The sequence below is a fragment of the Myotis brandtii genome, unplaced genomic scaffold (assembly GCF_000412655.1).
Source record: "Myotis brandtii unplaced genomic scaffold, ASM41265v1 scaffold524, whole genome shotgun sequence".
Taxonomy (NCBI): Eukaryota; Metazoa; Chordata; class Mammalia; order Chiroptera; family Vespertilionidae; genus Myotis; species Myotis brandtii.
The window spans coordinates 387,693-403,742 of NW_005369911.1; the positions used below are offsets into that span (position 1 = coordinate 387,693).

At 39.8% G+C, this 16,050-nt stretch overlaps 1 protein-coding gene across 1 annotated transcript in view; it reads left to right on the forward strand.

Moving 5' to 3' along the window:
• SPINK1 (serine peptidase inhibitor, Kazal type 1) overlaps positions 1-4,044 on the forward strand; it is a 6,677-nt gene extending 2,633 nt beyond the window's left edge. Inside the window, exon 4 of the mRNA XM_005877646.2 lies at positions 3,949-4,044. Coding sequence (XP_005877708.1) covers positions 3,949-3,994 — 46 coding nt within the window. The 3' untranslated portion in view covers positions 3,995-4,044. The remainder of the gene's footprint in view (positions 1-3,948) is intronic.
• The last annotated feature ends 12,006 nt before the right edge of the window (positions 4,045-16,050 follow it).

Genomic DNA, 16,050 nt, shown 5'->3' on the forward strand with positions numbered 1-16,050 from the left:
AATATTTACACTGTTGCGCATTGTGCTAGATACTTAATAGTCACACAGACTCTATGAGGTAAACTAGAGGCCCGTTGCATGACATTTGTGCACTGCGGGGGGGGGGGGGCCCCCCAGCCCGGTATGCCCTATCACAGTCCAGGACCCCTCAGGGGATGCCCGCCTACCAGCTTATGCCCACTCCCCATGGCAGGCGGGCAACCCCCAAGGGGTCCTTAGCACTGCCACGGAGGCAGGAGAGGTTCCTGCCACCACCGCAGCACTCACCAGCCATGACCTTAGCTCGTGCATTGAGAGTCTGCCCCCTGGTGGTCATTGTGCGTCACAGCGACATTGTTCCACCGTTTAGTCAATTTGCATATTAGCCTTTTTACTATATAGGATAATACTAAGCCCATTATACACATGGAGAAATTGAAACTCAGTTTTACTCTACATAACTTGCTTGAGATCACCAGCAATAAATGCAGAGCTAGGACCTAATCCTTGCTCTTCCCGCCATGCTTCAAAGTCAAGTACCAGACTGAGGATTTGTGAGACACAGAAGAAATTCCAACCTGCTTCGTCTCTCAATTCACTTACACTCAACACTAACAGAGTGCTGAGCACCATGGTTGAGAGCAGAAAATTAAAAACAACGAATTATGCCTGCTAGGGTTTGGAAATGTTTGGAGGCTTTCTTTATGCCATAAAGAAGGAGAGAAATAAGAAGGGGGGGGGGGAATGAACAAAAGAGAGACAGGAATTAATAATGTGGTACAACATAAAATGTATTAAGGATAATGAAATAGAGGAAGAAAGGTGATTGAATGGTTCATGAATTTAAAAAATCAATTGTGTGATAAAAACTCATGCTTTTACAGCAAAATAGTAGATAGTCTAGATTTTAGAAAAGCTCATATACCCAAAATACCTTTAAATCTAAAATGTCATTCTGGATGATAGTAATGATTATGTTTACTAAAAACTTAAATATACAAATATTAATTATACAGATTAGGTGACCAGAACGTATTTTTGTAACGTTTTTATTTACGGACTTGAGAGCCAGTCTCAATGAAGCTCATTTTCTGAAGTGATTATAGTCAGTGATTGGAAACAAAGTCAAGCACTCAGAGAAATAGATTTGCCATAGATTTTCTATCTTACCCAGCTTCTGAACAATTAACATGTGCCAGGCATTGTGCTAGTCTCCTCTGCTTTTCTTGTGCTTATGAAAAAGAGAAAATAGGTCATGAGCACAAAGAAGCTTCTTGCAACTTGTGACAAATGTCATCACATGAGCTATGAGCAAACTGCTACAGGAGGGAAGAAAAGACACAGATTTCTTCTTACTGAAAGGGTCAAGAAAGGATCCATGAAAGGAATATTATTTCAACAAGGGCTCTGAATTTTGGTAGCATAACAAAAGTATTTCAGATTAAATAAAGGTGTAAAATGATCAAAACAACAGATATCCCAAAAGTGACCCAGAAGACTCAGTTATCATGAAACTGATTTGGTATTAAAACATTGATTCAGGCTCAAGTGACTACATACATTTCCATTATTCCACTGTATAAGTTCCCTATAACAGTGATGGCAAACCTATGACACGCGTGTCAGAGGTGACACGCGAACTCATTTTTTTGGTTGCTTTTTCTTTGTTAAATGGCATTTAAATATATAAAATAAATATCAAAAATATAACTCTTTGTTTTACTGTGGTTGCAAATATCAAAAAATTTCTATATGTGACACGGCACCAGAGTTAAGTTAGGGTTTTTCAAAATGCTGACACGCCGAGCTCAAAAGGTTCGCCATCACTGCCCTATAACATGAACCCTCTTCTTAGTCTGCTTTAAATCATTTCAGAAAATTCTCAGTGTTTAAGAAGGATTGTGGAAATAGTCCTCAGAGAGACAGATCTAATATCCTAAAGTTTTAAACCCAAGACATTGGGTGCTGGCTTTGTGGTGAATTTATTTCCACTTTAAAGACTTGTAAGAGGCACTGGCCGGTATGTCTCAGTTGGTTGAGCATCGTCCTGTGCACTGAAAGGTCATCAGTTCAATTCCCGGTCAGGGCATATACCCAAGTTGTGGGTGCAATCCGTGGTTGGGTGTAATCCCTGGTTACATACAGAAGGCAACCAATCAATGTTTCTCTCTCTCCCCTCCCTTCCTCTCTTTCTAAAATCAATAAAAACATATTGTAAAAAAAGTTTTAAGAGAAACTTTAAACCATTTGTTAATTTTCTCATGGCCTATGTTGTTGACATTAAGGTCAAACATCATGTTCCATCCAAGGGGAGGAGAAAGCAATAGAACGGCCTTGAGACTTGGGAAATTTCCAAGTGCCAAGACCAACAGGCCCAATATTTAGAGTGAAACATATTGGGAAAACATGAGCACAGGGCTGCGACACTCACCCTTTTCCCTTAGTCTTTAAAACTCACCAGCCCTGCTTACTGTTTCTATTATTTTAAAAATATATAAATATGGGAACAACATTTAATTGCCAGAAAATATAACTTCTCTGCCTGTATTTTTAATTCTACAGAGAAAATGTAGCTTTCTTAAATGCAACATCTTTCAAATGTACCATATTGCCTTTGTATTGTCCATTAAAAGCACCAGACCAATGTATACTTAAAAACTTAACCCCTAGTTGTTGGGTTTTGTGACGGGGAGACAAACAAGGGCTTTTATCTCCTTGATCATTATGCTCCTGGAAGATATATTCAGTAGGGTCCTTTTCCTATTTCTTCTATGTCTTCTTCAGGACTCTGTACTGCCACATTCTTTTTAGCACTCTCCAGCAGAACTTTCTGCAATGACAGGAATGCTCTACATCTGTGCTATGCAATACGGAAGCCCCTGCCACTAGCACTTAAAATGTGGCTAATACAACCAGAAAACTGAAGTATAATATCAGTTAGTTTTAACTGATTTAAATTTAAATAGCTACATGTGGATAGTGTCTAGTGTGCTGGACAGCACAGCTAGAGAAAAGTGAACTTGGGTGCTCTGTTTAGATGCTTGTGCTTGTATATGCTACAAGTATTATGAGTGGTTAATAATTATCGAACAAGAAAGCATCAAAAACTCTTAAAATGAAGAATCAGCAGGTTCCAGATAAATATATGTGTAAAGATATATGAGTTAGATGTCCTCAAGTAATAGAGAAATAGAAGAATCTCACAAGGAACAATTAAAATATTTATAAATATTTGGCTCAGGGAAGAGGAAACCAGTTTGAGAAAGGTGGTGTGGGGCTGGGGGAAGCAGAAAAGTCTTTATCTGGAAGGGAGGATGCTTAGACCTGGCAGCTATCATATGGGACAGAGAGATGACTTCCTTTTGTGAGTTCTCACAAAAATGAATGCCAGCATTCTAAGGGGAAAGATCAATCAGTTAGAAGGTCCTGCAGAGCCCACTTTCCCAACCAGGAAACATGGTGGTCAGGACAATGACATCAGGAGCAAAAGAAGCAACAAGGGATTTGAGATTAATTTCAGAGGTTCACTGTAATTCCCCCCACCAGAACTACAAGGACAGACTTTACTTTTCTGCTGCTATACTCTTAGTGTATGTAATAGTTCTCAATCAATATTTGATGAGTTAATGAATAAGTCAATGAAAGAAAGAGGAATGAGGATAAATCTCAAACCAATCCAGGTAGCTCAGCTGATTAGAGCCTCATCCAGACACACCAAGATTGTGGGTTCTATTTCCAATCAGGGCACATACAAGAAATAACCAATGAATGCATAAATCAATGGAACAACAAAGTTGATCTCTCTCTCTCTCTCTCTCTCTCTTTCTCTCTCTCTCTAAAATCAATACTTTTTTTAAAAAAAAAACTTTATGTTAAATAAAGCTAAACTTTTTTTCACTGTTTTTTTTTTTCCAATCATCACTTTGTCAGCAGAGGTTAAACTAATTTTTTTTCCAATCTTTTCTACAGGGAGCGGGAGGTTCCTGTCCTCATTAAAAAACATGGGCCTTGCTGAGAACCAAGGTTCTGAAATCCTGTAAGGTCACCATGATATCCACTGCCTGATTGTTGAATAAAATGCATCTAAATACTTCCTGTGGTTCCCATATGCTTTATTCCAAAAGGCATGTTTGATTATAGTGGGAACAAAGAACCAAGTTTATAAAATCCAGCAATCCGGTCATTTCAGACAGGGTTTCCTTCATGGTACTTTTTGCTTCCCCATCTTCCTTGCATTCTGAGGACTCTGTCTTAGGAAATATGACTGCAGATATTGAAGTGACAGGACACAGTTGATCATCAATACACTTAGGACTAGATAGCATTTTCAGAAACAGGTGGAAAACTAGTCCAGAAACATGTTACCCATCACCTATCACCTTCACTAATGAAATAATTCCTTTAGGTTTTCCTTGGGATTTAACTGAGCATCTATTGTACCTGGCAGTGGTCTAGGTACACATGTGTAAGAATTAAAAGAGCTGTCTATCTGGTAGAAAACAATTTAGTCTTAAGATTTTCCCTGTATCTTAGAGTATAGATTTCAGGTGAGACACAATTTTCTCAAAGAGGCTCTGAATTACTGAGGAAACCAAAAAGGCTACATTTTCTCAACTATTCTGTGGAATAGCCTCTGCGTTCAGCTTTAATTCTTACTCAGCAGAGGTAACGCCCCATTAGTGACGAAGACTTTCTGTGGTACCTGAGATTTGGAGGGAGGGGTAAAGCAAAATCAAATCAAGCATTAGGGTAGGATGCTCAGATCACACCCAGATTGAGACCATTTTTAGTATTCCCTTCCCTCCATCCCAACAAAGCTCTTCAATCTTCCCTATGAAGTCCCAGGTTAACCCAGGCACACACCCGACCCAGCTTCTAAGTCTTGTAATTACCTATTTATACTGCTGTGTTCTCAGTATTTCTGGCTGCATGTATCTGTTGCCCCAGGCAGACCAGGTTTAAGACATGCCCATCTGTCTCCCCAGATCAACTTCATTTAAATGAGCATGTCCTCCTGGCTGCAAACAAGAGAGTTTTTTAAAATTGATGTTTCAGGAAAACTAGGACGGAGTCATTTCTAAGACAGAGCACTGCATTTATTTACTCGAAGCCACTGGGAAAGAATGATTGATGAGCCAAGGTTTGCTTCTCACCATATGTAACCAAAGGAGTCTGCATTAGTGTTGCTACATTTCTCAGCGTGCAGTCAATGGAAAGTACATTTCATTGGAACGAGACAGAGCTATTTAAGTGACCTCCAATATTTTAGTATTAATAGTAGGCCACGAATCGATCAGGTCTTCTATATAAACCTGGAACTTTTTAAGTTATTAAGTAAATATAAGATTACTAACTTTCACCACTTAAACTAGGGATGATGCATGCATTGAAGTCTATGAGAAATTTTGTAATAAAAATGCTGGTTCTCAGGCTTAAAAAACTACTTAAGTATGAATGGGAGAGCCTGACTAAAAGGTTTCTTCCTATAGATCTAACATTTTCTGTATGATCATCTGCATCCTGTGGTAAACCTGCCCATATGTTTAACTTGTTCTTGCCACATTTGCTTACCTTGACTTTCTGATTAGTCTTACTCTCACTGCCCTTTTCACCTGAGGCTCCCTACTGAAAGGCTTAATTGCAGGGAACTCTCTCCCATTTCAGAGAACATATTCCTAATGCTCTTTACGGCACCATCCATGAGGTATTTCCTTTTAGTAAGAGCTGGTAGAAAATCACACCAGTGCCAATGCAGTGAGAATTGTGAGGCAGGAGGATGTGAAAGGCAGAGTTTGGCTGTTTAATAACTCCATTATGTAAGTAGACACTATAAGGCATTTGAACTGTACTCCCTTTAAGAATAATAACATCATAAAATTGTCAACAATGAGAATTATTACTGGACCAGGTACAGGCTAAGATCATCCCCCAGCCTTCAAAAACTCAACTGAGCACTCCTATCACAAGAGAACCATGGAGTAGGTCCTCGGGAGACAAAGGGAGGAGACAGACATTACATTTCATTTCCTACTTCTTCTAGCTCCTGCTTTATTCATTTGGGCAAAGGAAGGGCAAAGTGTCTGAAATAAAACCCACAGTTCGTCTATACTTCTCTATTACTCCATCCATGCTGAGACTGAGTCACAGGAGCATGGGGAGCATGCACCGGAGGTGCCCAGAAAACTGCATTCCTCCTGACTCCATTTAAGTTATGTGTTGCCCATGGTTGGTTATGACCTACTGGTACTGTCCAGTAGTTAAGGCTCTTAGGAGAGACAGTAGAGCAGAGACCCCAGAGAGCTCACATAATCTAATAAACAAACAAACAAACAAAACATCTCAGCCCTGAAGGTCAAACTCAGAGAGATCTGGTTATGCTGTTGGGAGAGAGAGACATTCATCATGGGAGTATTTTACATTCAATAAAGTCTGAAGGAGCGAGTTAGATAATCTCTAAATGTTCTTCCCTGGAGAAGGAGCACATAATAGTTGCTTCTCAACTACAGATCCCAATATTGGTGTTGTAAAAAACTTGCTGAGGATTTTATAGGAACTTCTAGCCCCAAAGTATAAAGCATATGACTTACTTCCCACATGATAAAAGTGTCCCCTTGAAGAAAATGACACTAAGAATTCTGAGTGGGCAGCGGTCAGAGTCCTGTGCAGCATGAAGCTCTCTCTCCCAGGCTCAGTCTCTTATACTGAAGTAGAACTCATGAGGGCACATCCTAGAAAACTCTTGATGGGTTAAGATACAAGAAAGCATTGTGTCTCAGCTTCAAATCCACCCTTCTATCTTTGATTTGATAATAGGGCTGAAACTATGCAAACCCCATTGCTGCTTGACCAGTCAGCCAACCAATGAGGCAGGGGACAGGGAGAGAATGCTAGAGGGAGACTAGAAGACTGTAGGAGGGAGAAGGGGGTTTTTCTTTCCCATTTGTATCCTATGGGCTTGAGGTTTCTGTGAACCTCACTCCAGCAACACTAGGAGTGTGTGGGAGATGGAGGTGGCTGAGAAAGAATCAGTGGAAAGGAAAAGGAGAAAACCTACAGAAAAATGTTACAGACAATATGTTCTTTCCCCTAAATACTTGTGTGTATTTCCTAAAAGCAAGGACTATTTCTTTCATGAATTCAATTATCAAAATCAGGAAACTATATTGATATAATTCTCTGTACTCAATTTACCTTATTCAAGTATTGCCAATTATGCCATGAATGTCCTTTATGGAAAGTTGTTTTGTTTTGGTTCCCCCGGATTCAATCCAAGATTCCATAGCATTTAATTATCATCTCTAATCGTCTTCAATCTGGAAGATTTTCTCAGTCCTACTTTGCCTCTTATGACTTTGACATTTTTGAAGGGTGCATGCTATTTTGTACAGTATCCTTCAACTTGGATGTGTCTGCTGTTTCCTCATGAATTAGAATCAGTAAAGCATTTTAGCGGAAATGCCGCAGAAGTGATGTTCTTTTCAGTACATCATGTTAAGAGGCACGTGATTTCTTTCTTCTATTCTTGGTGCTAACTTTAATCAGTCGATTAAGGAGATTATCAACCAGCTTTCTTCACTGTAAAGTTGCTGTTTTCCTTAGTAATTATTAGAAACTTTGTGGGGAAATAGGTTGAAAATCTAGATAGCCTTTCCTCCTCAAATGTCTACTCATTAGTTTTAGCATCCGTTGATGATTCATGCCTAAAAATATTATGATGATGTTTGCTAAATAACAATTTGCCAAATGATAGATCATTCCTTTTATAATTATTAGTTGGCATTTTCCCATAAGAGATTTTCCTTCTCCCCATTTATTCCATTTTATTTATTTTTTTGTTTGTAACAGTATGATTGAAGTTTTTCCTGCAGCTCTCAGTAGAAAACAGATCAGGTATTTTCCAGTAATTTCTGCCCACCAGCCTCCTTGTATATGGGAGACATAAAAAGGGTCAACACAAATCAGAGCACAAATAACAGGTGACAGAGGCCACAGTTAGGCATAAAATATTCCATCTGGGCTTAATATCCCATACTGAGGTCTGGGACATGAAGGCTCTTCCTCCTTTAAGGAAAGGTATCTGAAACAAACCTACTCTTGTTCTATAATATTTCCATATAGATTTCTGCATAAACTCAGACCCAGGTCCTTTTTCAGAGAATTTTGGGAATTTAGGACATCACATGATACAAAGCACTGCTCTTCCTCTTGGCCATTCCCATTGATTCAGGTGATATACGGGCTGCTTAGGACATATAAAAGGCCAACCACTAGCTTAGTTTATTCAAGGTCATAAAGATCAATCCTGGCATAAAATTTGTATCTCAAGGCTTGAAGCTCAAGTGAAACTGTGTAAGTAAAACCACTCTTATTCTTTCCTTTGTATATTGCCTATAAATATCTAGCTTCTCAAATGCTCTTTGGGACAGTTTTAACACATTACAGTTCCTCTGATAAAAATCAATCAATCAATCAATCAATCACTGGTATGCACATATTGAATTTGCTTAAGGGTCCTGATTTTGCCATTTTAAAAATTTTATTTCAAAACAGTTTTAACACATTACAGTTCCTCTGATAAAAATTAATCAATCAATCAATCAATCAATCACTGGTGTGCACATTTTGAATTTGCTTGAGGGTCCTGATTTTGCCATTTTAAAAATTTTATTTCAATAGGAGTTTAGAATTGTACAGATTTATTTGAGAGATGGATTGGGATTTTGTTAAGGATTGAGAAATTTATTAGAAGGAGAAATAGATGCTGAGAAAAGAGAAGCAATTTGGACTTAGGGTAAAAGAAAAGAGGTTTAAAAAGCGTTAAAATGATAAGAGCTGCTTTCTTGAAATGGAACTCCTCCTCTCTGGGTTTGCCTTCATTCCATCTCCCCACTCAAAATCAAACCATTTGCTTCAGAGTGGTAGTCTCTGACTCCTCAGGAAAGACCTCCTCAGCTGTAGCAGGAGTTAGAACCAGGGGCATGTTAACCAAGAGTCCCCCAGAAGAAGGCTGTGAGCAGATGCAAGAAATCTCAAAGATATCCTTATAAAGTTTGATTCTCCTTGGTAGGTAGGGGAGGGACTCCCACAAAACTCAAACTTCTTATTTATATATTTTTCTAATATAGAAGTATTAGCAAGCTCCAGGCTCCCAATTTCACTCTTCAGACCAATCAAAAGAAACAAATCAAAGAGTAATAAAATGTACATATGGGATGTAAGTATTTAAAGAAAGTTGGCTCATAAATATGAGACCATGAAATCTATAAGCTGCACTTTTACACTACCCTTTCCTCCTTTTCAGTCCTCTGCACCTGCTATGTTTGTCACAGGAAAATAAGTACTCAGACATCTGAAGGACCTGAGGGACCATTTGGGGGTCTTGAGGTGGGAGATATTAGGAAAATTTTTCAAACATTTGGGGGCTGGAAGGAAAAGAATGGCTTTAAAGGCTTTAATAAGGAAGGTTCTGGTTTGGGGGAGGGGATAATATAATAGAACAGCTGAAATTCAGAGAGATCCTTCTTCATGCCAGGCATGTGTAAAGAATTTACAAATATAATTCATTTTAATCTCAATTCATTAGACAAAGGCAATTTTACCCTGGTTTCATAGATAAAACAACAAGGCTAAGAGAAGATATGGTCACAAGGTCTCATGATTAGAAGGTGGTGGAATGGAGACAGTAGCTCGAGGAACCAGTAGTTGTGGAAGAGAATATGGTTTGGAATATGTAGGAGGCTCAGAGTAGAGGAAGGCCTTTTCTTCCTGGCAAGCCACTTCTCAAGGCTGAGGGATTTTTTGAGTCAAATCCTGCTGTTCTTCCAGGCCTCATTGATCCCTTCTCAGCCAAGATACTTATGTGCAGTGATGAGTCTCCCAAAGCTCTGACTGGTCATTAATGCCTAATTCTCAAGAATGCTAGGCCTGGGGAGAAGGGGAGGAAAGGCCCCTGAATGCTGGCTGCTCAGAAACCCTTCAGGTCCGTCCCCCCCCAACACCACACATTCCCAGATCCAGAGCCTTGGGGCCTTTCCTCACTACAGAAGGTAAGAACTAAACCTTAACAGAGAGATCTCCAAAATAGAAGAGTTGTCTTTTTCAAAGTGATCCTTAATATTTGCCTCTCCCTCAGCCCTAACATCTAATCCATCAGCAAGTCCTCACAATGCCACCTCTAAAATGTCTTCATTCAAAACAGCCTAATTATCTCCATATCCACTGCCACCACTCTAATCTAACTACTATAATCTCTAGCCAGATGCCACAGCATCCTCACTACACCCACTTTTGTCCACCACCAATTCATTTCCCACAATGCTTTGAACCATGTTTAAACTTTTCAATGTCTCTTCAATGCCTGACAGTAGGCTCCAAGGTGCTGCATAACTTGGTTCCTGCCCACCTTCCCAACTGCCTCTCACGCCACTGTTCCCCATGCTCACCATATCCAGCTGTACTGACCTTCAGAGATACTTCTCATTCCTGAGCTCTCTCCTCTGAGCTCATCCTTCCATATGAAACTCTCTTTTCTTAGTTCTTATATGACTGGCATAATCCATACTTCATTCCTCAGTTTAAATGTCACCCCCACAGTAAGTCATTCTCTCTCTCCCCACCTCCAGTCCTTAACTTCCTTTCAGTTAATCACTGTTTCACAACACTTGTAAAATTTTGCTATGATTGTAGTGTTTTGTTTTCTTGTTCTTTGGCTCCTCACCCTGACAGAGGTTCTCAACCTGTGGGTCGCGAACAATGAAAATACATCCTGCATATCAGATATTTACATTACGATTAATAACAGTAGCAAAATTACAGTTATGAAGTAGCAACGAAAATAATTTTATGGTTGGGGGTCACCACAACATGTGGGACTGTATTAAAGGGTCGTGGCATTAGGAAGGTTGAGAACCACTGATTGATGCTTAGCTCCATCAGGACAAGAACTATGTTTTGTTCACTGTGGGATGTATGTGCTTATTGCACTACCTGGGCCATGTTTTCTACTGTTGTGCTGTATGTGACAAGACATTTTGAGTTCCTAAGCACTATAAAAATTATGGTGTCTCCCATAGACAATGAAAAGAAAGAACTAAGTTAAAATTAAAATAAAACTTGCATGTACACAAACATTGTAGACTTTCTAATTGTCAAAATCTGGAAAAGATCATTGAAATAGAACTTGTCTCATTTCTTTGGTGTCCCCGATTTGCTGGTAACCTAAGCCAATGTGTTGTCTGCCACTGGGTAATCTACAATTGCACAGGATCTGAAAGGAAAAACTGTTTCTTGTTCCAACATCACAGCAAATGTTTGTATTACCATGTAAATCTTACTTAACAAATCTGTAATGGAACAGTGGTTACTGTTAGCATTACACCTCTTTTCTACCGTAGAACACTGAATCTGTTGGCTTCTCTTCATGCTTTCTCATTCCACACAGCCTGCCAGCTCCTTAGCTATTGACTAACTCTAATCCCCCAAATAAATTAACAGAAGGAAAATATGGAGAAAAGGAGTTCTTTGTTTAGAAAAGGAATGACGCAGATTCTTTCAACAAACATGTAAATGGCACATAATGTATGTGCCATAGGTATTATGCTACATTAAACAAAAATTGAGTAACATGCCATGTTCTTCCATACCTAGGGACCTGTGTACATTTCCTTTGCTTTGTCTGAAATCACCTTCCCTGCCCCACCCCACATTCTCTCCAGCAATATTTTCCCTGGGTTCCCACACTTAGTTACATCCTCCTTTTATACTAGTATGCTATCAGAGCTTCCTGCAGTTCTCTAATATAGCCTTCAACTTACTTCCCTTTCATATTATAAGCCCCATGAAGACAGTGTTCGGTATCTTATACACAGCTATGTCCCTGGTCCCTAGAATAGTACCTAGTAGCTAGCAAGAAATATTAATGTATCAATAAATGATTATCTTATACACAGCTATGTCCCTGGTCCCTAGTATAGTACCCAATAGTAGCTAGCAAGAAATATTAATGTATCAATAAATGAATGAACTGTATTACTGACATCAAAATGCTTATAGTCAAGTAGGAGAGAAAGACAAAGAAAAAATATTTACCATTCAACATCCTAAGTGTAGTAATAAAGACATGACAGGGGACAATGGGAACTTCAGTTCTAATGCTAATCTTGGTATCACTGAAGACTCCCTGAAGGAGGTGATGAACAAATCTTGAAGGTTGAAGAGTTTGGGGAAGAGTGGGGATTTCCATGGAATGGGGTTAGCAAAGCCAAAAGTGTCCATCTGCTTATGCAAGGAGTCATCCATAAGAAGGTTGGCCATAGAAGTGTCGAGTTCATGAAAGAGTTCTAACATATGTACTTGCTTACTGATACTATTGACAAAGGGTATGCAATGGGATCAGAAGGGTATTATCCTCCTTCTTAGTGGACTCAAGATCTTGACTGCTTACATTTAATGTTTTCTCTAAATATGTAATATGTTAATAACCTCTAATAGAGTAAACTGGAAATAAACAAGTTTATTTGAAAACCTCCCTTTTTTGCCTCATCTTTTGGGGAAATCAGAACATTGGCCTACCTCTGAGATAAACATCCCCAGAAATCCTCATAGTCTGATGAAAGCTGGTCTGCAGTCATAACAGCATGTTCTTAAAATAACCCTGAGTGATCTGAGTGTTTTTGTAAACACCCAGAAAAATGTGCTATGCATTATCATAGTTATTAAAATTATATTAATACTGTTATTAGCTAATGTTACTTGCCATTTACTTACTACATGCCAGATACTGGTTAACTCTTTGCACACATGAACGTTGATCTTCAAAGCAATCCAATAAGTAAGTAATGCTATTATGTCATACAAGGAAGAAACTGAGGCACAGAGAGATTAAGCAACTTACCCAAGGTCACTCAGAAAACAAATGAAGTATGGACTCGATCCAAGCAGTCTGTCTCCAGAGACCATACTTTGCAGCTTCCTTCCATTATGCTGTGGTTTCTCCTGAAAATTTAATGCTGTTCTGGAGCCAAGACCCACACCCTGTACTTTTTTAGAAATCTCAAAGAATTCAGAAGTCAAAGTTGAAAAGGTCCCAGAAGAGGTAGACAAGTCTGGTAACTGTACTACTGGGAAGACACTCTTAGTACAAAATCAGTATTTCCCAAAGAACCCATGCATACCACTGGTAATATGCTAGATGACTTTGAATATGCATGCATAAACATTTCCATTTTAATAGCTATTTATATTTAAGATATGGATTAGACACACATTATGCTAATTTGCATGTATACAAATAAAACAATTATTACTTTTTAATTTTGAGAAATATCAAAAATATATAACTGAAAAAATACTATAACATATAGAGCCATAACTCAATGCAGAACTTTTTGCTATTATATTTATTTAGTGGTTTATTCATTCAAGAAATATTTATTGAGCATTTAATATGGGTCAGCACAGTTCACAAATAAACAAACAAAAAACTCCTCCTCCCTTTTCAGCAGACCTGACTAGACATTACTTCAAAGAGGACAGGACACACATACATCAAATAGGCATATGAAAACATGCTCAACATTACTAATCATCAGGGAAATGCAAATAAAAAATGAAATGAGATATCATCTCACAGCTGTCAGAATTGTTATCAATAAATAAATAAATAACAAATGTTGGCGAGGATGTGGAGAAAGGGCAACCCTCCTGCACTGTTGATGGGATTGTAAATTGGTGCAGCAGCTATGGAAAACAGCATGGAGGGTCCTGAAAACATTAAAAACAGAATCACCATATAACCCAGCAATACTTCTGGATATTTATTTGAAGAAATCCAAATCACTAATTCCAAAAGACCTATGTACCCTTATGTTTACTGCAGCATTATTTAAACAGCCAAGATATGGAAGCAACCTAAGTGTCAATAGATGAATGGTTAAAGAAATGTACTACATATATACAATGGAATATTATTCAGCCATAAAATAAATGAGATCTTGCCATTTATAACAACATGATGGACCTAGAGGATAATATGCTAAGTGAAATAAGTCAGAGAAAGACAAATACTATATCATTTCACTTACATGTGGAATACAAACAAAACAAAAACAAACTCATAGATACAGAGAACAAATTGATGATGGCCAGATGGAGGATGTGAATGGGTAAATAAGGGAAAGGGATTAAGATGTCAAATTGCCAAGACAACCAAGATGGCGGCATAGGTAAACACCTGAACTTGCTGCCGCGGACAACCACATTAAAACTACAACTAAAAGACAAAATGAATAGCATCCAGAACCACAGGAAGGCTGGCTGAGTGGAAATTCTACAACTAGAAGGAAAGAGAAAAGCGCATTGGGTCCGATAGGAGGTGCAGAGGTGTGAAAGTGTGGAGGTACGGAGGCGTGTGCAAAAGGGGCTGGCAGCTGGGTATGCTGTTGTCTTTTTCAACCGGGAGGGAGATACAAGCTCCTGACTGCTCTGAAATCCAGTTCTGGGCAAGAATCTGGGGACCCAGACTCATAGAGAGAGAAACTGTACTGTCTGGCATCAGGTCGGAACGTGAGAGCGGCTTTCTCGCAGAGGTGCTTGCAGCATCCATGGTTCCTACGTGGGGCCGAGGGACATAGAGACCCAGGGACCTATCAGGGGAGGGCCGATGGCAACCATTGCTGTTTGCACCGCCCCGTGACTCCCTGAGACCACGCCCCACCCAATTTACAACCCCACCCAAGCTGTGCAAAGAGGCTTTTGCATACTAATGGCCTGGCCTTTCTCTGCCTAAAAACCTGTCAAACTGCAGCTGGGTCAGAGAAACCCAGAGCTTCCAAAAGGCCTAAGGCTGGTCAGCAGCCTGCATTACTTCACAGCTGTGCCTCATCTGGGCACCTCCAAATCCCAAACAAAGAAAAGTAATCTGCAGATCTCTCTGTAGCTCTTGCTGAGTGGCCTTAGGCAGTGGGTGACTTTGCAACCCCTTGGAGATCCAAGAGCCAGTAATACCCAGTGGTCAGAATGAGACCATCCAGATTACAACTCTTCACATCCATAAGAGACACAATCAGGGGGCAGACTCAGTGAGCGCCAAAGCCCCACTGAAGCAAGTCCTGCCCCATAGGGTGTCTCCAGCACAGAAGGTTCTCCCATTGTAGACACAACTGGTCCTCACAGCCAATTGGCCTAGAGGTCAATTTTTCCCAGTGATACCAACAGCAATCAAGGTTTAACTACAATAAGACTGTGCACACAGCCCACAAAGGGGTGCACCAAGAGTGTCCACCTCAGGTAATTTTACAAGCCCATAGCTAACATCATATTCAATGGTGAAAAGTTCAAAGTTTTCCTCTAAGATTGAAAACAAGCCAAGGTGCCTACTCTCACCACTCCTATTTAACATAGTACTGTAACCAGAGCAACTAGGCATGGGGAAAAAAGCCACCCAAACTGGAAAGAGGTAAAACTGTCACTATTTGAAGATGATATGATGTTATATACAGAAAATCATAAAGACTCCACTAAAAAACTATTAGAAATAAACAAAAATTCAGTAAAGTTGTAGGATACAAAATTAATATACAAAAATCTGTTGCAGGAGAACCAAGATGGCAGCATAGGTAAACACCTGTACTTGCTGCCTCCCACAACCACATCAAAATTACAACTAAGATACAGAACAACTGTCATCCAGAACCGTGGGAAAGCTGGCTGAGTGGAAGTACAACTAGAGAGATAAAGAAGAAAACGCGTTGAGACTGGTAGGAGGTGCGGAGGCGCGGAACAGGCTGGCACCCGGGTGCGCTGCTTTTTTAATTGGGAGGGAGATACAAGCTCCCACTTGCTCTGAGCTCCAGTGCCGGCCAAGACTCTGGGGGACCCAGACACATATGGGGAGAAACTGGACTGTCTGGAATCGGGGCAAGAACATGGGGGCGGCTTTCTTCCAGATGGAGGTGCTTGCAATGGTCATTGTTCCTGTGCTGGGACCTCCCCAGTGCAGGGCTGACTAGCAGCCATTGCTGTTTGCTCTACCCTGGAGATTCCCTGAGACCCTGCCCTACCCAATTTACAACC